Genomic DNA, 21,504 nt, shown 5'->3' with positions numbered 1-21,504 from the left:
TTAAAGTGGGTTCTTCTTGTTTCCGAGGTGTTTAGGAATCACTTGTATTACTCAACTCCCGCTGCTATAGCAGCTTTGTGTTTTAGTCTCTTCTTAGTTTATTTTCAGTTACTTGGTCTTGTGTAATGGTAGGGGATTCCTTCCCACTGAGCATGAGAAATCACGTGCATTCATGTTGATGCAATGGTCACTTACTTTCCTAAGGAAACTGGGTTGCTCAGGGATGCTGAAAAATAAATAATGAAACTTCAAGGACTGACACCACAGTCAATAGTTTCTGTCCATGTTTTTAATGCTACACACCCTAGTCTCCTCCCTATCTTGGGTCTTTCTTGGATCCTCAGATCTCCTAACAGATCATTGCTGATTTATACTGTACTTGGGCTATTTCTCCATCCCCATGACAGACATTGCCCACCACTAATACCTCATCGAACAATTGTTTCCCTGCATGCTGTATTGACTCATGGTATTGATTCTATTTGATTGACTGTTGCCTAGAAATGCCAACAAGTTCTCTTACTTCAAACAAACATACTTATGTTTGTCTTTGATCATTTGCTAACTTTTAGGGAATGATGGCCTTCTTCTCCAAAGTTAGTTCATCATCTGATGAGCCCATCAATAGTTTTTCCTTCAGGTCATTGCTTCATCAGATCATTGCTTTCTCAGACTATCATTGTCGAAAATGTTCCCTTGGTATTTCTCCTGTGCCACATAACATAGCCAAGTCTTGTTATGACTTAGTAATATTTGATTTTTTAAAAAATATATAAAATGCACCACACATATAAAGGATAACTATAAGATATAGATGCAGTTTGAATAATAATAGCAAAATGAACACTACCATCTTAACACTGGATTCTTTCCAAGAGTTTGAGGCCCCTGAGTGCTCTGATCTCTTATCCCTTCCAACATCAAATAATGTTATAAATTTCTACTCATTCTTATTTGCTTTGCTTCATAGTTTAATGTATTGATTGCTTATAATTTGTTTGTCAGTCTCATGTGGCTTTTGGAATATAAATGGAATCTAATGATAAAATCTTTGAAACTAGGTTTTTCACTCATTACTGTTATCTGCACTAAGGATGTAGCTCAGGACATCACACATGGTAGGAAAGCACTCTGCCACTGAGCTACATCCCAAGTCTTCTTTTTCTACCTTTTATTTTGACACTAGATCTCCCTGAATTGCTTATAGTGGCCTTAAATGTGCTCTATAACTCAGGCTGGCCTCAAATTTATAATCCTCCTGTCTTAATCTCCCAAGATGCTGGAATTAGGCCTGCATGACAAAGCTTGGCCCACTCTTATGTATGTATCACACATAGTGCTATTTTCCTGCTCTGTTCCCTTGTCAACACACATTGTTATAGACTCTATTCCTGATGTACACTGTCTTGAATTAGAGACAGAGGTTTTTTTTGTTGTTTTTTTTTTTTTTTTTTTTTTTTTCTGTTTGTTTGGTTTTACTTTGCTGGACTTAGTACCGGAAACAAAACTCTTCCATCTTAAACAAAACAAAGTCTGCTTTCCTTAATTGTGTATCTGTCTCAATAAAGGTTTTATTTCTTTTCTCTTTTCATACTAAAAACCTTAGAAAGAAAAAATTTTACTGTCTGGGGTTTAGCTGCTCATATATACCTTCCTTAATGTCTCAATGACTGGTCTGTTTTATAAACAGTAACAAAGCTCAGGATAGGGTCTTTTTTGTCCTTTACTAAATGTTAATGTATATTTTATAGTCTGGTATTCCCAATTCTGAGCACAGTACACCTTACTTTAATATATTGTTACTTTTATTTGTGTATAGATAGGTTGAAAACCCCATCACATAATGTAAAAGCCTCTTGAAATTATAATTTTGTTCTGGATGCCTCAAGGTGCTGTAATAATCTGTGTGGGTGATGGGGTGGGGAAAGGCAGAGAAACTTAGCCTTGCATCTAAAAGTGCTTAAATGTATCTTAAGCATTTTCTGAAATACAGTGATAAAGGTAAAAATAATTGAAAGAAAATAACCCAGTGTTTTCCTCTAAAATGCAGTAGTAGAAGAAAAAAAATTAATTGGAAGAAATCTAACAAATGTGTCCTTTTATCCAGAGACTTGGTTAATTTTAGAATGTGGTTCAAGGTCAAGATTAGGAATATCACACTGCCTTGCTAGCAGGATTAATAAGTAGCTTCTTCTCAACTGGCTGAGGGTCTTGCTACAGGAGGATTATTAATGATTAAGAGACATTGGTCATTGAATCTGCGGTTACAACGTTTAGAAAGGGGAATTAAAATGATAATTGAAGTCATTCAACTCCATGTTGCCTCAGTTGCCTGTCTTTACAACAATTATCTTGGTAAGTGAACAAACCATTTACATATACTCATGCCCCTCTGTTGTGTTTATACAAAGATACTTGATGTGTCAACCTCACAAATGTTTACTGTTTCAAACCACTAATAGATGTGTCAAAGAATTCACAGATGAACAGTGAGACATAGCCTTCAAGTTGCCCTCAGTCTAGAGGGAGAACAACCAAATACAAACATAACTTATTTTGCAAATTAAACTACAAATAATATTTAAGAAGCAGAGAGGATTTATGCAGGATCCTCACAAGAAGCTTGCCTCACAAACTCAAAAATTAACTCTCTCTTCCTTTTGGTTCTTTGAGGTAGAGTCTCGCTCCAGCCCAGGCTGACCTGGAGTTCATTATGTAGTCTCAGGCTGGCCTCAAACTCATGGCAATTCTTCTACCTCCACCTCCCTATTGCTGGAATTAAAGGTGTGTAACACTACACCCAGCTTTAGTTCTCTTTTGAATCAGGTGTAAGAGCCTTGTCTCTGACCATATCTCCTGATTTTCTATGACCTCTTTTTGTTTTTACATAGCAACAATGTTGTCAGCTTGTTTTTAGGTTAGTCATTGATAAGAGGCACCACTGAAAGCTGGAGAGATGGCTTAGCGGTTAAGCGCTCGCCTATGAAGCCTATGGACCCCGGTTCGAGGCTCGGTTCCCCAGGTCCCACGTAAGCCAGATGCACAAGGGGGCGCACGCGTCTGGAGTTCGTTTGCAGTGGCTGGAAGCCCTGGCGCGCCAATTCTCTCTCTCTCCCTCTATCTGTCTTTCTCTCTGTGTCTGTTGCTCTCAAATAAATAAATAAAAAATGAACAAAAAAAATATATAAGAAAGCTTACTTCAGTATAGAAGCTGTTGGAGGAGTTGCTGGTCATCAGCCTCCAGGTGTCACATCATCTGATCTGATAGAATATCACCATGGTCCACAGTGTCCCTGGGATGTTGCCTGACAAGAACCTGGTGGCATATCAAGGCCTGGCTAGTTGTCCCTCATACTGACTCTTCTCATTGACCATCTTTGCTTGAGACATTCTCAGAGCCAGCAGCAGCAGAGGCTCAACCCTTCCTCCTCTTGCCTTCAGGGGCATCAAGCCTTCCAGGTGGTCTGAGGCCTCCTTTGGCCTATTTCAGCACCCTCTCACATTTATCTGTTGCTGGTTTTCTGCCAACAATTTCATTTTTTTTTAAATTTTTTAATTTATTTATTTGTTTGAGAGTGACAGACACAGAGAGAAAGACAGATAGAGGGAGAGAGAGAATGGGCACGCCAGGGCCTCCAGCCTCTGCAAACGAACTCCAGACGCGTGCGCCCCCTTGTGCATCTGGCTAATGATGGACCTGGGGAACCGAGCCTTGAACCGGGGTCCTTAGGCTTCACAGGCAAGTGCTTAACCGCTAAGCCATCTCTCCAGCCCACAATTTCAAGTTTTTAATTCCATCTTGACATCTGCTTCCCATCAGACACAAAAGTGCCTCCAGATGCCTCAAAGGCTAAGTTTCAATGTTAAGTGATAAGTTTTCACCCTCAGAGCTAGCATGCCTTCTTTCACATAAAATAAACCTTCTATTTCATTTTGTATGAGGGTGTATATGCATGTATGTATTTGTGTTCATATATGCATAGGCACAATTGTGTGTGCATATTGTGTGCCTGTGTACCTATGTGCATGTGGAGGACAGTGGTTGACATCAGGTGCCTTCATCAATTATTCTTATGCCTTACTTTTCTAAGAGAGGATCTCTCACTAATCCTGGACCTCCCTGATTCAGCTGAGTTAGCTAGTCAGCAAGGCTCAGGGTTCTTCTTGTTTCTGCCCCCTCTACCACCACCAGCACTGAGATTACAGGCACTGACCACCATACCCAGCTTTTACACAGGTGCTGGGGATCTGAACTGAGGCGCCCTTGCTTATGTGGCAAGTACTTTTGCCCACTGACCCATACCCTCAGCCCCCAAATAAACCTTTTGTATGAAGTCAGCCATCTTTCCAGTTATCTCAGGACAAATTGAAGCCCTGGAACTTGTTGATCGGTTTTGCACAGTTTTAACAGTTTCCTGGGATCTAACAGGCTTCTGGGGATAGTGTGGGGATGCCAAAATTGTTCAGTTCTCTTTCTTTTTAAATATTTTATTCATTTATTTGAGAGAGAGGGAGAGAAAGAGGCAGATAGGGAATGGGCATGTCAGGGCCTCCAGCCACTGCAAACAAATTCCAGACACAGGTGTCACATTGTCCATTTGGCTTTACGTGGGTACTGGGGGAATCAAACCTAGGTCTTTGGGCTTTGCAGGCAAGTGCCTTAACTGTTAAACCATCTTTCTAGCCCCCGATTTGCTTTATTGATGTATTTTTTTTTCTCATTTAATCTAATTGGCTCAAGTTCACAGAGTTGATGGACAGGAAATGCCTCTGATAGGATATTTTTTCTTGACTTTCATTTTTATCACACAAAGTATTTTTGATATCTTGTGAGTACCAGCAGGTGGTTAGATAGGCAAGGAGATAATTCTGCATCTTCAAAGTCAGTGACCTTGCATTTGGGAGACCAACATTAATTATAGCAAAGCAACCTGCAGTTTTTCAGGCAGTTTTATATTATGCCTTATGCATGGTTCTCTCTCTTTCTGCCTCTCTTCTCCTCCCTCCCTCTTTCTTTTCCTTTCACTCATCTTAATAGCAATAATAGTAGCTCATTCATCAAATGGAAACAGTGACTCATTTTTCAGACGTAGGTTGCAATTCTTAAAGATCAGAAACAAATGGAAGTTACTTTTTAGTAGTTTGAAGTTCTGTAATATTAGTTGCAGCTTATGTAGCACAACAAAATTTGTATATTTTCTTAAAATGCTGTGTTGAATATAATAAATGCATCTGAGTGATGTTGTGGAATTGAGCTATGTCTTATCTCCTGGCAGACTTCTGGGTGTTCTTGTGATCAGAGCCCTCTGTGAGCTCTGTGTGAGCAAGCATTCTCTGTGTGGTCCAGATGGTGGGGAGAGGGGTTGGAGACCAACCCTGCGGTCTTGGCTTCTATGCTTTGCTCTTGTCTTGAACATAGGAAACTCTTGCGAAGAGATAACTAAGAGGCCAGCATGAACTCAAGTGGGTTTAAAAATCTATACAGTGATATAGCATGAACTTGTCCATTTCATAAAAATAGTTTTAAGTCCCAATGACCTCATGGTAATTGTGGACATTTTCAATTAGTTTGTGTCTTAAAGGAATGCATGCCAGGTGCTTAAATATAGGAAGAAGTAGGTAAAGAACACCCTTGCATCAACACACTTTTAGATGTGAGCCATCTTTCACAACTGCTGCTGAGACCTAGTCCTCATAAAAAGTCTGTTTGATGAAAGGTTTTCATACTTCGGTAATACTTAGAACCCATGAATAAATGAGGCATTCTCCTGTTGGGTAGGCAGATCGCTTGTTTCAACAAAGCTACATGATAATCAGTCTACATGACAAGAATGGGTATCTCAAAAGCCCAAGTGAAATGTTAATGAACTTACATTTTCATTGTGCTATGACTGAATTTAGGGGCCATGACCTTCATATTTAATTAGAATAAGTTATTAGTGGTCTTGCAGTGCTAGGGAAACCACAGAGCCCTGTGAATATAGCTGTTAAGGGAGGCTGTCTGCCTGAAGTGGAAGTTTTGGAAAGTCAATGTGGCATCTCACATTGACACAAGGTTTGTTCCAAACTAGTAGCTGACAGAGTTGGAATGAGTTAGATGTGTTTCTAAAGTGAACTTATTCCTTATATTTAATATGTCTTTATTTATTTATTTATTTTTAATATGTTTTTACACCATGCTTACTCAAGTTTTCCAAGTATAGTGAAAGAGAGCTGCTGTCTTCCTAAACAGTCAAAAGTAGCTAGAAAGTAACTTGCCCTTAGCTTCAATGACTTAATTGTACATTTATTAAAACAAACTATATACCTTTAAATAACTATCCCATTCAGAACACTCATTGCTATATTGCTGTTTTATCATCCTTATATCCCACTAAGATTTCATCACTTGTTCCAGTCATGCTGTTCATAACTAAAGGATTCTGTCCAGATATATACTTAATGATCATTTCTTTTGAGTCTCTCTAAATCTGAGATGTTTTCTCAATCTTTTCTTGAACTTGAATGGCCAAATATTACATTGTGTGTGTCTGATTCCTCCATGCTGTTTGGCTGGTTGAAATTTCACAGAAATGTCACCAGTGTGGTACTATGGGCTCCTCAAGTTGATCAGTGAATGGTGAGTCCCAAGTAATGCTGTTCACTTTGATCCCTTGGTTAAAGAGTGTCTGTCACTGTAAAGGGCTACATTGTTTTCCATTTTAATTATTAAGTATTTTCTGAGGAGTGCTTTGAATGTGTATATCTATCCCATTCTTTCCTTTCTACTTTTGCTTTGTTGTTTGAGATAGGACCATCTTGCTCTATGTAGCTCTGGCTGGCTTGGAAATTATTATGTCACCTATGCTGGCCTTCATATTTCATTTCACTTCTTAAAATTTCTACTTAAATAATTGTTAGTTAATGTTCTTAGAGTCTCATGCTTTAATCCAATGCTATCATTGTTTTTTTTATTATCATTGATGCTCACTTGTATTTGGCTAGTAAGATCCTCAGTAACCTTTTTACATACCCATCATTCTTTGAGCATTACTGTTAGTCCTATAAATGGTGAGCTCAGCTTGTACCTTTCTTACTGGAGGCTGACTCCTCTCAGTGGAGGATGTTCCTTTAGTGGAGGAACTAAGGTCTGGGTGATTGACATGCTCATTCTGTCAGGATGTTGATGCTGCTTTCAACACACTTTTAGGATGTGAGCCATCTTTCACAACTGCTGCCCACATGTCCCCAAGTCCCAGAAGACATACCCTCCCCACTTTCAGTGGCCAGGTCCCTGTACTGGGCTGCTCTACACAATCACTCCCTCCTCTGAATGTACTTCAGTGCATCTGTCCTATCCCTGGGGAGTGCTCCCGCCCCTCTCTGAGGTTCTGATACCTGTGTTCACCCCCACTTCCATGAGGAAGTGTTCCTTGCTTAGCAAGGGCTCCAAATACTGATGGCTAGACTCCCAATGCAAAATTCTTATGAATATACCCTCTGCCTGCTCAGACTTTGAGGCCACTTAACCTTTGAGTAAATGACCTCCTCATTCCATCACATTCTTACACTGCACTTGCTGGTGCCAGGATTCCCTTATCTGCTATGGATACCTACCTGGCTTGAGGAATGAAATTTCATGAAGAGGAGTGGGGATAAGCCTCAATGTTGATTGTGATTAGGAGGTACCTAATAATTTGCCACACTCAGAAGTTATATAGTCACTGTTTTTGGTTTTCGTGAGGTAGGTTCTCATTCTAGCCCAGGCTGATCTGACACCCACTGTGTACCCCCAGGCTGGTCTTGAACTCACAGTGATCCTCCTACCTTTGCCTTCAGAGTGCTGGGATTAAAGGTATGTGCCACCATGCCCAGCCCATCATACTTTTAGACCAAGATTCTAGAACCTCTTATTAAAAATGAATGATTTCTCAAATGTTTTTTTATTAACTCTTGTAATGTGAAGACACATATATTAATCATGCAACAGATTGATGTGTGATTAACTATGCATTCAATGAGGAATGAACACAGATTCATAGCTCATACTCTGCAAAGAATATATATGTGCCAATTACCTAGGCATAGTTGTCATCAAAGCATTTTCTTTGCAATGTAATCTATGATGAAAATTTCACAATCAAATACCAGCATTTCTTCATTTGTGTTCTAACCTATCTGTGTGGTCTCTTAAATGAGACTGCTCTTAGCATTTTACACATGGAATATTTACTCATTCCAGCTCAGATCATGGCTCTGAATGTTTTCAGAGTTGCACAACTGGGATTATCTTTTTTTTTTTGTCTGAATTTTGTTTATAAACAGGATCGCTTTTGAGGTGCCTGTGAACAATGCAGTGTCAGGCGGGTGCCCTTTCCTTCATGCTGTTGAGCCAGTGCCTGTGAGGCTTTTCCCTGCTGACATCTTATTTGTTTTGTTTTGTTTTCTTGACCAAGTCTATAGTTGTAAACAATATCCATGGTAATGCCCTTCCTCCCCTCACTTTCTCCTTTGAAACTCCACTCTCCATTATATCCCCTCCCTCTCTCAATCACTCTTACTTTTATTTCGATGTCATGATCTTTTCCTCCTATTGTGAGGGTCTCCTGTAGGTAGTGCTTGCTGACATCTTAACAGTGTCTCAAGCTCGGAAAGCTGGTGCCTGAACTTTGGATTCTGAACACTACGTTTCTTTGTGTAGTCATTCCCAGAGCAAGTGCTCCCTTTTCAGGATTCCCTGTTCTATTAATGTCACAACTACCCCCCACCACCACCACCAAAGCTCCAGAAGCATCTTGATTCTCATCTTTTTATCTCATTTGTAGAATATCTCACCAGCACCTGTGATTTGTTCTTTTCACCATCTCTTGCCACAGTGATATCCAAGTCCCCAGCTTGGCCTCTCTTCTATACCTTGCCTCTGTCTTTACCACATGGTGATTCATTATCCTCAACAAACCTCCCAAGTCATATGCAGTGTACATGAATAGCCCCTTGTCCATCCCCAGGCTCATCTTGGAATGTACCCCGCCCCTTGTGTGCCCCAAACACTTTGGACATTTTTTTCTGAATCATGACCATTTCAGACATTTTTGCTACTTTACAGTTATTAAATATCATTTCCTTAGACTATCATTATCTTCCCTCTTCCAAATAAGAGCTTTTGAATTTTCACTAGAATCCAGTGCTACCCACTAAGTATGATTTAGGGACTAATTTCTGTTCTCTTACAGTATTATCTATTTTATACTTGCAGAAGAATCTCTCTGGCAATTAGTATGGAAAAATTGTTAAACTTAATTTACTGTTAAGGAAAACAACAAGGAAAGGCCTGCTTCCAACCGCTTCTAAAATAAAAGTCTCAATAAAATCAATGTAATTATGACATTAATATGTAAAAAGATAAAAAGCCACACAATCTAGAAAGTATTTGCTCTACGAAACACTTTGAAGCCCTGGGAGAAAGAAATGCAAATGTTATTATTACCAAATAATTACCATTTTAATTTTCAAATGACTCACTTCAATAAAGATTATGAATTTCCATTAATGGTACTTACAAATAATCCTGGCATGATTCCCCACACAATACAGTCCAACACACTTATATGCTTTTGCAATACGTTGTTTTGCTGCTTTTGTAATTTATAGCCTCATGAGAACAGAGAAGTTGTTTTAAATCAGGAACAATTTTCCCACCCCTCCTCTGCTCATGAGATAACCTTTCCCTAACAAAGCATCGATAACCCTTCATTCTTGTTACCCATGAGACTGGTCTTGTCTGAGATTGTGCCAATTCTCCTGTCTCATCCTCTCATCTCACCATTGTTCTAGGATCACAGATACACGCTATTATATCTGGCTTTATGTGGGCTCTAAGGATCTTAACTCAGGTTATCACAGTTGTTCAGCAAGAATTTCATACTCTGAGCCATCTCATTAGCCCAGAAACATCATTTATACTAAAGTGAATCATTTGAAAATTAAACTAAAACTTTTCTATAGACACCAGTGTTTCAAGGTGGTGTTTGGTTTGGTTTTATCTAGTGAGATAGGGTCTTGCTATGTAACAGGTTGGCTTTGAACTTATGATCCTCCTGCTTGAGCCTCCCAAGTGTGGGGTTACAGGCGTGCCTACTAGGTCCAACTATGGCATTTCTTATACTGACTGTATTTATAGATAAAATTATTTTACCCTTTTTAATATTTTAAAATATTTTTATTTGATTGCAATTAGAGGAAGAGATAGAGACAGAGAGGGAATAGCTATGCCTTTTGCTACTGCAAATGAACTCCAGATGCAATGTGCTACTTGATGTATCTGGCTTTCCATGGGTACTGAGGAATCAAATTGTGATGTCAGGCTTTACAAGCAAAAGTGACTTTAACCACTGTGAAATCTCTCCAGCCTCCCTTTTTAATCCTTTTTATTTTTATTTATTTATTTGACAGAGAGAGAGAGGGAGAAAGAGAGAGAATGAATGAGTGTTCCAGGGCCTCTAGGCACTGCAAAGCAACTCCAGATGCATGCACCATCATGTGCATCTGGCTTACATGGGTCCTGAGGAGTTGAACCTGGGTCCTTTGGCTTTTCAGGCAAGTACCTTAACCACTAAGCAATATCTCCAGTCTCCCATTTTTAATATTTTAAATATCATGATCATATTGATATTTAAAATCTTTTGTTCTAGAATCAGTGCTTTTATTACTGATTTTTTGTTAATAGTAAATGAATGATAACTACATGCTGGGACAGATGTATCAATACATGCCTATAGTGTCAACATTTGGACAGTAGACAAAGGAAGATATCTGCAAAGTTTGAGGTCAACCTTGTATAAAAATAAGAACAAACGTTCATAATTATTCCATTATAATTTCTTCTTCTATGCCCCTTCAAGTTATAAAGTAAATACTACTATAACAGAACTGGAATGACAGTGCAGTTGTTAAAGTGCTTCCCTACAAGCTTGAGGACCTAAATTCATATCCTAAGTACCAGAACAAATGCATGCATATATATCCTCAGCATTCAGGAGACAGAGACAAGTAGATCCACGGAGGAAAACTAGCAAACCAGACTAACTGAATAGTGAACTGTGTGTTCATTGACAGAACCTGTCTCAATGATGTGGAGACCAATTGAGGAAGACACCCAACATTAACCTCTGGCTTCTCAATGTATGGACATTCACATGTACTCATACATACATATATGCACATTACACAGCTGTTCACACAAACAAAGAAAACTGTGGGATGGGGAGAGGGCTCAGTGGACAAAGCATTAAATACTAGATCCCATGAACACAAATAACTTTGGATACTATGGTGAATGTCTGTAATCTCCATATGCCCACAGCAACAAGGAAGAGGTGATAGGAAAATCCTGTGCAATCTTGAGAGCCAGATACCCTATAAGCAGCAAGAGACCCTGCTTCAAACACAGTAGAAAGTGAAGGCTGATGTCTAAGGTCATCCTCTGACCTCCACATGCATGCACTCCACATGCATGTGACACGCACACACTTGCTGCACTCATACACACAAACAAGCACACACCCAATAAGAAAAGAAAGAATACTATAAGAGAACATATATTAGTTCTAAAATCATATTCATTAGTCAGGATTTTCCACTACTGTGGAGATTCAAAGATTGTAAACACCAATATTTTAATTTATAGTCATCAAGCTTCACATTTGTTTTATTAATGGATTAAGTGTTTACCTTTTGATTATAGGATCGCAATATGTATATGCATGCACCCATACTCAATTATCAGAAAATTCCTAACAATATAAAGACCAGTAGAACTCATAATTAAGCTCTTCCATCAGCTTCTCTTTATTTGTTCTTATTTCAGTCAAAGATTCCATCATTCAACTAATGGCTGGAGCTTGGCATGATCTTAACAACTTCCCCTAGCTGACCCCTCACCTCTAATGTCAAGGTCTTTTCACTGTCTTATAGACAACTCTGTTCTCATCTTCTTCAACCTCATCACCATCTCCCTGGCCCATCATCTCAGGCTCCTCATGCCTGATTGCTTGAGGGGCCTCTTCAACCCTCTTCCTTCTGAAACACCATATGGGTCACTTTCTCTAGAGAAGCAAGGCTCGTGTAGAAAGGTGAATCTCATCCTATTCCAAGCCTTTTTATAAAAGCTCGCTCATGGAGCCTCTAAAATAAGATTCAAGTCCCTTAATACAGGGCTGGAGAAGTTGCTCAGTGGGTAAAGCAGCTGCCATTCATGGGTGAAGACCTGAGTTCAGATCCCCAGAACTCACATTGGCCCAGATGTGGTAACACACGCTTTTGTAATCCCAATGCTCCTAATTGAGATAGGAGGCTGAGACAGGAACATTCTTCAAGTTCATAATCCAGCTATCCTAGTGAATGCAACAAGGAACAAAAGAGACCTCAAACAAGGTGGAAGGCCAGGACCAGCACTGGAAGTTCTTTTATCCTCTGACCTCTGCATATATGCTGTGGCTCATGCACTCACACAGAGATGGGTACACATGCACATTCATGTATGAACAGGTGCACACACACAACCCTTAATAGGACCTGCAATATACCATATGCTCTTGTCTCTTACCCACAGCCTCTAAACCACACTTTTTTTGTTGTTCGTTTGTTTTGTTTTTATTTTGCCATTGCTTTGAGACCCAAATACTTTGTCACTTGAGTCTTGGCAGATGATGGTCTTTTCCTTCCCTTTCTTTTTCCACTCCCATAAAATGACTTCCAAAATCCTTCATACTAGCTATTCATTTCTTTGCATTCTATGTTTATGTTGAGTTTTGCTTGGGGTGTCTGTGTGTGTTCACATGTGTATGTATGTGTTCACATGTGTGTGCGTGTTCACATGTGTGTGTGGAGACCAGAGGCTGATGTTTGTTGCCTTCCTTTATTGCTCTCCACCTTATTTATTGAAGCAGGATTTCTCAGTGAAATCCAGAGCTCTCCAGTTGAGGTAGTCTAGCTACCAGCTTGCCCTGAGGCTCTCTGATCTCCACTTCATGAACTCTGACATTACAGGAAAGCTGCCACACCCACTCAGCATTTGCATGGGTGCTAGGGACATACACACAGGTCCTTACCCTTGTACAACAAGCACCTGATCCACTGAGCGATCTCCTCAGCATGTTAGGTTCACTCTCTCCCTGCTGTTTTCCACCTACTGTGGCAAAGGTGATGTCCACCCTCTGCTCATGCCATGCTTTCCCTTGCCATAAGGGAGCTTCCCATAGAGACTTTAAGCCAAAAGTAAGTAGCTTTCCTCCCATCAGCTGTTTTTGGTCAGGTTCTTTGTCCTCACAAGGAGAAGGTAAGTAAAACAACTTGTTAAGTGAATGCTAGAGGAATTAAAAATAGGTAAAGGACTGGCTTGAATTTTAATAAGTTCTGGTACTGAATTAATCTTACAACCCGTGCTTGTAAAAAATTAAAATTAAGAACATTTTGTTGTTATCATCAACAGTTTCTATAACAGACTTTTAAAACATTCTTTGGCCTGGATAGATGGCTTAGTGGTTAAGGTGCTTGTCTTTGAAGCTTAAAGACTCAGGCTTGATTCCTCAGTACACACTTAATCCAGATATACAAGGTAACACATGACTCTGGAGTTCATTTTCAGTGTCTAGAAGACCTGATACACCTGTTTCTCTCTCTCTCTCTCTCTCTCTCTCTCTCTCTCTCTCTCTCTCTCTCTCTGTGTGTGTGTGTGTGTGTGTGTGTGTGTGTGTATGTATCATATGCACCTCTCTGTCAAATAAATAAAAAAATATTTTTAAAAAATCTAAAAATATCTTACCACAGCATATCTCTATATAGCTAATTTTGAATCATTTAAAGGCTATTCCCACATCATTTTCAGACTTCATTTGTTAGATGAAAGAATACCAGGAAGTAGATATGCACGCACATGCATGCACACATCAGATATAGCTATATCCCAGTGTGTACTCCAACTTTGGCTGCTCATAACTTGCATGTAGCATCGACAAAAGCATTTGCCTGGTTATCTTTTCTCCAGGGCCACACCACATTAGAGCTGTCAAGGAACCAGACAGGAGAGAGCAGCTGTGGTAAGCCACCAGCACCAGGGCCTTCTCCAGGCCCCTTTGACCTTTTGTGGCATGAATATACTGCACATTTTGGCCCAGTGGTATAATTATACTTTTTAAAAGTCATTCCTAGTCTTTTTGTGCACATACTGAAGACTGACCCCAGGCCTCACCCACATTAAGCACACACTCTACCCCTGAGCTCCACCTTCAGCTATTTCCTTCAGGAATCAGGGGCTTTCATACAACTGTTAGAGCATTTCAGAAAACTGCATCACGGCCGATACTAATCGCCAAAACAGAACCAAACAACTCTGAGTCATGAGGAGCAAATTAAATTAATGCTTAATACTGTTTGAAGAGCCTGGAGTAAAGTATTCTGCTATAAATGTTATATTTTAGAAATATTTCCATCTCAAATAATGAAATTTCAAAGTTTTTCCTCTAAGAGGTGGATATAATTTTGTTATACCCTTTTGTTCTACAACCAGTCATAAACCAGGTAGCTTATGACATTTTTATACTGTACTAATTCTATTGGTGTGCTGTTGGCAAATGTTTTAAACTCAGCCTAACACACCATAATCTGTGAGGAAGGGGGAGCAAGTAATTCACCTTACAAAAATATCTAACTCATAGCTTTAACTTTTACTGCAAAGGTATAGCCATAAAGAAAAGAATTAAAATCAGGACATCTAATCAATGTGGGGTGCCTTTAGCCATAAAAGCAATGCAGTGTTATGTAAAAATTCACAGGTTATAGCACTGATTTGGGGCGTGCAGTCTTCTTTTGGTCACATATTGAGTCACAGTGGGCAATCTACTTAATCTCTTCAGGTAGGAACATTAGTCATGTAATATTGTCACATAGCAATGTGGAAAGTATGAAGTAGAGCACAAAAGGGGATATTTGTGGGATTAAGTAACTGAATTTCCTGGAGCCAGATGACAGATGAAACATAAAATAGACATTGGTCCAGTAGTACCACCTATCTTGGTCCTTTCTTGATGCTTTAAATAAATAGCATCGACTTGGTGGTTTATAAACAAAAGGAATTTATTTCTCAAGACTGGGATATCCAAGATGAAGATGTTGGTGGATTCAGTGCCTGGTAAATGTTGGTCTGTTTTTCAAGGTCATGCCATATGACCCTATTCTCACACAGCAGAGAGGAGAAGCACAACAGGTGCAGATGTCATATGGATCTCTTTGGTAAGGGCACTATTCCTACTCATGAGTGTGAAGCCCTCAGGACGTAATCACTTTCTGGGGTCTCATCTCTTAAACTTATAGTGTTAAGTTTCAACATATGTGGCTTTAAATATATATTTATGTATTTATTTTAGAGAAAGAAAGAGGCAGGCACAGAGAGTGAATAGGAGTATGCCAAGGCCTTCTGCCACTGCAAACAAATTCCTGACATATGTGCCACTTTGTGCATCTGGCTTTATGTGGGCACCTGGGAAATGAGCCCGGGCTGTCAGGGTTTTGAAGCAAGCACCTTTAACCACTGATCCATCTCTTCTGCCCTCAACATAGGTTTTGAGGAGACAAGTTAGCACCATAGCATCGCCTCTCTGCATCTCAGTAAGTTATTTTAACCTCTCTCATTTCTCTATAGACAATGCTGGTATATTTGTAGTTACTTGTATTAGTGAGGAAAGGGTAGGTGCAGTAACAAACAATCCCCAAATCACAGTGAGTTAAAGTAGCAAAGAAAAAATTTAATCATTTACAGTCATTATTGTTTTACCATTAACTTCTCAGGGCCATCCTTACAATTCCTAGAGGTAATTGGATTTTTGCCATCCAGAGGGCTGTTGGTCACCATGCCATGGGGAAATGAATCATGGTAAATTGTATAGTTGCTCTGAGAAGTTGTGCCAGGAGTTCAAATAATGTTTCTGCACTTGCAATCATTGGTCCAGACAAGTCCAACTGGGAAATTATAATAAAATGATAGACCTATAGTCTGGAATGACATTCCAAAATGGAACAGTGTTGAATGATGGTTAGATGGTTGATTGATTACAGTTTAATATAAGGTATTTGAATACATCAATTTCAACTTAAATATTTCACCTTAAACATGTTATTCTGACCCATAAGCCACTTTCTGATGAATATCTGTCATGCTTAAACATAAAATCCTGTGTCCAGCAATACCTGGAACTTAGTTTTTATGTAACAGCAAAAGAAGAACTGAATGGATGTAAATAATAAAACTGTCCCCAGGCACAAGGGATCCTTGTCTCTGCTGAATCCTATGCTGATGGTCTTCCCCTCTTCCTTATTTCTTCCTCCATACTTTGTGGCAGACTTTGCTCTCTTGGGGAAGCAATGAGGTTCCATTTTACTCCTGCTGGATGAAGATGGTGACCTCAACTTCCAACACTTTCTTCTATCCTAGAAAGAATTCTTTCTGTTAAAGGGGAAAGAAAACCATCATGACCCTGTGTTTCATCTGTACAGAGGCTGGATCTGTGCTGGAAGGTTCTCCCACTCTGTGCCTCTCAAACTCCAGCAGGTGTCAGATTCACTCAGAAGCCTGTTACAAGCAGCTGGGCCAGCGATTCTGCTTCACTAGGTGGAAGTGCTCTATGGATTTGCATTTCTGACAAACTCACATGCTATACCTGTGCTATTAATATCAGAACATCTTTTGAGCAGCATGACTGTCTGAACTCTCCATGCATTCAAGACTTCCTGGGGTTAGTTTCTTTTCAGGTGCTGGTTTCCTTTAGCTTTTCTTGTTTTCAGTTGAAGACTTGCACCTAGCCACGTGCTTTTCAGTCAATGATGCACCTCATATATGACAGTGGTCCCATAGTATTATAATGGACCCAAAAATCCCCATTGACTAGTAGCATTGTAGCCTTATATGTCACAGCATAACACATTACTCTTGTGTTCATGGTGATGTTGGTGTACGTAAACCTAATACACTGCCGGTCATGTTAAATAGATACAGTGATGAGCAGCATACAATGCTTGATAATCAAATACATGAGCATGTTATCAGTGTATGGATTTACTATGCTTTTTGTCATTTTAAAGCATACTCCAACTACTACAAAATAAAGCAAGCTGATCATGTATTGTCATCTGCTGCCAACAGCCTTACATGTCTGTTTACCAAGTCTCTTGAATGCTTCACTTTACCATAATTGAGCTTGTTTTCATTTCCTGCTTTTACGTATCATGTCACCAGGAGCAATAGGATCCATATATATAAATATATAAATAATATATTATATAAATAAATATATATATGATGTATACACCATATATGCATACCATATATATGGCCCTCACAGACATGTAAGGAATACAGAGTATAGTAATACAGAACTGTATTACTATAATTAAACAGTTTAGCATAATTTAATACACACACGCACATATATATGTATATATATATATACACATACATATACGTGTGTGTGTGTATATATTAAACTGATTACTACAGTCAAGCTCTCTTCACTTAGCAGCCTTTTTATGTGTGGTAAGAGCCTTTAACATCTACTGTCTTAGCAAATTATGTGTACTGCATACAGTATTGCTAACTGTAGTTTCCATGCTCTCTATTTGATCTCTAGAATTCATTTATTCTGCACATCCGAAACTTTATCCCTTTTGATCAGAACCTCTCATTCCCTACCCCTCCATCATTCTACTGTAAGCTATAAATTCCACTTCTTTAGATTGTACATATGAGTAAGAAGATTATTCTGTATTTTTTCCTGTGTCTACCTTATTTCATCACCTCCTATAATGTCCTCCAGGTTCATCCACGTTGTCATGAATGACATGCCTTCTTTCTATAGGCAATGTATGTGTGTACATAACACATTGCATTTTCTTTATTCATTCATGAGTTAGTAGGCAGTTAAGTTGACTCCACACTTTGTCCAGTATGAAGAAGGTTGTAGGGAACAAGGGGTTACAGGGATCTCTTTCACTTATGACTACATTTCTTTGGACACATTCCCAGAAGAGGTATTGCTGTATAACTTAGTTTTAATTTTTGAGGATTTTCTATACTATGTCAATAGTGACTGTACTAATTTACATTTCTACCAACGGTGTTCAAGTGTTCTCCACACTGCATGTCCTTGTCAATACTTGTCTTTTATCTTTTCATAATAGCCACCCTAGGGGTTGTGAGATGACATCTCATTGTAGTTTTTATGTTCCTTCTCACCTGTTGGGATGACCTGATTATTTCTCCTCACATTGTGATAGCAGCTTTCTTCTATGTCTCTGAGTAGCAAGGATTATAAATTCCTAAGCATGGGAACTGCCTCATACAAGAAGAACCTGTAGAGAATGATAGGGGTTTGCAGACCCATCTTCTTAAAAGGCTGCATGTGGGCAAAACAGTAAAGGGATAGTTTCCTTTGTAGTGAAGGCAGTTGGCTTTTTTCAACTAAGTACTTAAAAATCTTACTGTTTTTATACTCCTGGCATTTAATTACCCAGTTTGCTTTTTTGAATTTTTTAGAAGAGTTGTTTTAAACCTTTTTAATGTACGTATCTGAATTTTGCACAAGGAATTTTTTTAATTTTTTTTGATCATTTTTATTTATTTATTTGAAAGTGACAGAGAGAGAGGGAGAGAAAGACAGGTAGAGAGGGAATGGGCGCGCCAGGGCTTACAGCCACTGCAAACGAACTCCAGACGCATGTGCCCCCTTGTGCATCTGGCTAATGTGGGTCCTGGGGAAACAAGCCTCGAACCAGGGTCCTTAGGCTTCATAGGCAAGTACTTAATCACTAAGCCATCTCTCCAGCCCATGCACAAGGAATTTTATCAGTGGCCAAAGCAAGCCATAAATTCATAGGTTGTAGCTCTTAAATTTATCTTTAAAAAGGTGGTAATTTGATTCTGAGAATCAAGATAGGCATGAACTTGAAAGACTACATTTTAGGTTATCTAATTGAGATTGTAATATATTGGAAAGCTTGAAATTATGTTTATTTACTTATGAGAGAGATATTGATTATGGGTGTACCAGGTCTTTTGCCTCTGCAAACAAACTCCATGTATATACCCACTTTGTTCATTTGGTTTTACTTGGGTACTGGAGAATCAAACAAGGACTGGCAGGCTTTGCAAGTAAGCACCATTAACTACTGAGTCATCTCCCCTGCCCATAAAATTACTTTTAGTTAGATCTTAAAAGAAACTCTTTCCAAATGGCTTATCCAGATATTCTTTCTCTCTCTCTACATATGCATATATATATGTATGTGTATATATATGTATATATGTGCATATACATATATAAAATTTTCCTTGTATGCCCACAGTTACAATTACAACTAGAAAAATTTTTATTGTTGCATCAGCAGAGAGTGAATGTGTGTGTGTATGTGTGTGTGCGCATTGTGTACATATGTGTATGTGCGTGCAAATTGCAAATACATAAGGTAGCTCATCACAATGTCTTTTCATATCAATTAACATCTGTTGAACATTTCTTATTATTCTGTTATTAAATGAAATCCTACATTTGAAAAATAATTATATAATATTTGAATGTAGTATAATTAGTTGACAAATCATTGTGTTAACATAATTAAATGAAAAAAGGAATATGTTGTCAGTTAAAAGAAGGTCTTTTATGGCAACTTTGCTGACAAGTGAAAACTGTTTTGTTAATACTACACCTTTCTGTTTTGATACTCTTATAATAGTTTGGGATAATAGGCGTCTCTCTTTTTTTCTGGTGTGTGGGCACACATGTGCTGTGGCTGGCATGTGGAGGTTGCATGTTGTTTTCCATTGGTGTGTGAATGTGGACACATATATGCCATGGCCAGCATGTGGAGGTCACTTGTGGAAATTGCACATTGTTCTCCTTTGGCATGTGAGTGTGGGCACATTTGTGCCATTGCTGGCACATGGAGGCTGCATGTAAAGGTTGCATGTGGAGGGTGCATGTAGTTCTCCTTTGGTGTGTGAGTGTGGGCACACATGTACCATGGCTGGCATGTTAGGGTTGCATGTGGAGGTTACATGTTATTTGTTCTCCTTTGGTATGTTAGTGTGGGCACATATGTGCCATGGCTGGCATGCAGAGGTCAGAGGATCATTTGCAGGTATTAGTCCTCACCTTGACTTCATTTGAGGCAGGGTTTCCTGCTTTTCACCACCCCTTTCACAGGGTTGCAAGCTCCCTCAAGAGTCTCTTGTTTCTGTTTCCTTTCTCACCACAGGCTCATTGGGATTAGAGATGCCTGCCTCAGCCTATGACTTTAGGTGAGTTCTGGGATCTGAACTCATGTACTAACATTTGTGTGGCAAGTTCTCTGCTGAGCCATCTCCTCAACCCAGGATTCACTTTTTAATATCTCATCAGCTTTGGAGACAGATGGTGTCAATTTGTCATTTCTGAGTCAAAAATGCTCAACCAGAAGCAGCTCATGGGAAGAAAGAGTTTATTTTCAGTTTCCAGTTTCCAGGCGAAGAACTTCATAGTGGGGAAGTATGGTAGGACCAGGAAGCAGGTGTCACATAGTCACTCCAGCAGGGAGGAGGCAGGGAGAAAGAAACAACACGATGGGAATGGACCATGAAACCTCGAGGCCTGTCCACAATGACATACTTCCTCTACAAGGCTCTACTTCCTAAAGGTTTCCTAACCTTCTGTATAGCATCAGAAACGTATGATTAAGTATTCAAACACATAAATATATAGAGAAGATTTTACATTCAAACCACCACATATATGATCCAAATTACAATAATAAAGATGGAAGCTATCAGAAATTAATCCTTAAAGTGCTAAACTATGTAAGAATCAAATATTACATATTGCCAGCACTGCTTGGGTTTTTGTAATATACTACTTTTACCTGTGCACTCTGTGGTATATATGTTTGTTTCAAGGGATTTCATTACTTCTCATATAATCTTTTTATAATTTTTATAGATAGGAAGTTCTAATAAATGTTAGAAGCTGAACTAATTTCATCCTCAGCAACTGTTGCAAAATTTTGAGGACATGGTATTGTCCCTGCAATTTAAAGATGCTTATGATTTCTTTCTTTAAATTACATTTTTATTTCTTTAAATAGGTACTTTTCTCATAAGCTTTTCTTCACATCATCTCTGTTTTCTCTCAATATTTTCCACTGTGCTTCCTTATCCTAAATATTTCTATCAATGTGCCATACAACGAAAGATAAATGCATGTTCTTAAAGCCAAATAGGTTTGGATTTGAAACCTTGCTCTTCCACTATATAATGTGTGTGTTGAGCAAATTATGGTCCCTCTGTGAGTCTTAAGGAAATGGAACAGTTCCTCCATTTTGATTCCCTAGAAACTAACTACAAATAGCAGATACCTTGTTCCTAAAAACAATCAGGGCTTTATAAGTTCTAGCCACCCCATTTCTAAGTATTTTTCACTTTTCTTTTAAATTTTCATACTTTCCCCC

At 38.9% G+C, this 21,504-nt stretch overlaps 1 protein-coding gene across 6 annotated transcripts in view; it reads left to right on the top strand.

The window, feature by feature from the left end:
- Tmem200a (transmembrane protein 200A) overlaps positions 1–21,504 on the top strand; it is an 85,811-nt gene that overhangs the window by 47,528 nt on the left and 16,779 nt on the right. Inside the window, exon 2 of one of the 6 annotated variants that reach the window (XM_045159675.1) lies at positions 15,595–15,642. The exons of 4 other annotated variants lie outside the window; for them this stretch is intronic. Coding sequence is in view for 1 of the 2 variants with exons in the window: in XM_045159673.1 (XP_045015608.1) it covers positions 20,298–20,323 (26 nt within the window). In the remaining variant the exon portion in view is untranslated. Of the gene's footprint in view, positions 1–15,594; positions 15,643–20,280; positions 20,324–21,504 lie in introns of all 6 variants that reach the window. One more of the 6 variants, XM_045159673.1, reaches the window with a different exon arrangement.

The sequence above is a fragment of the Jaculus jaculus genome, chromosome 9 (assembly GCF_020740685.1).
Source record: "Jaculus jaculus isolate mJacJac1 chromosome 9, mJacJac1.mat.Y.cur, whole genome shotgun sequence".
NCBI lineage: Eukaryota > Metazoa > Chordata > Mammalia > Rodentia > Dipodidae > Jaculus > Jaculus jaculus.
Note: the sequence above shows the minus strand (reverse complement) of the source record. Positions and strands in the feature narration are given on the sequence as shown.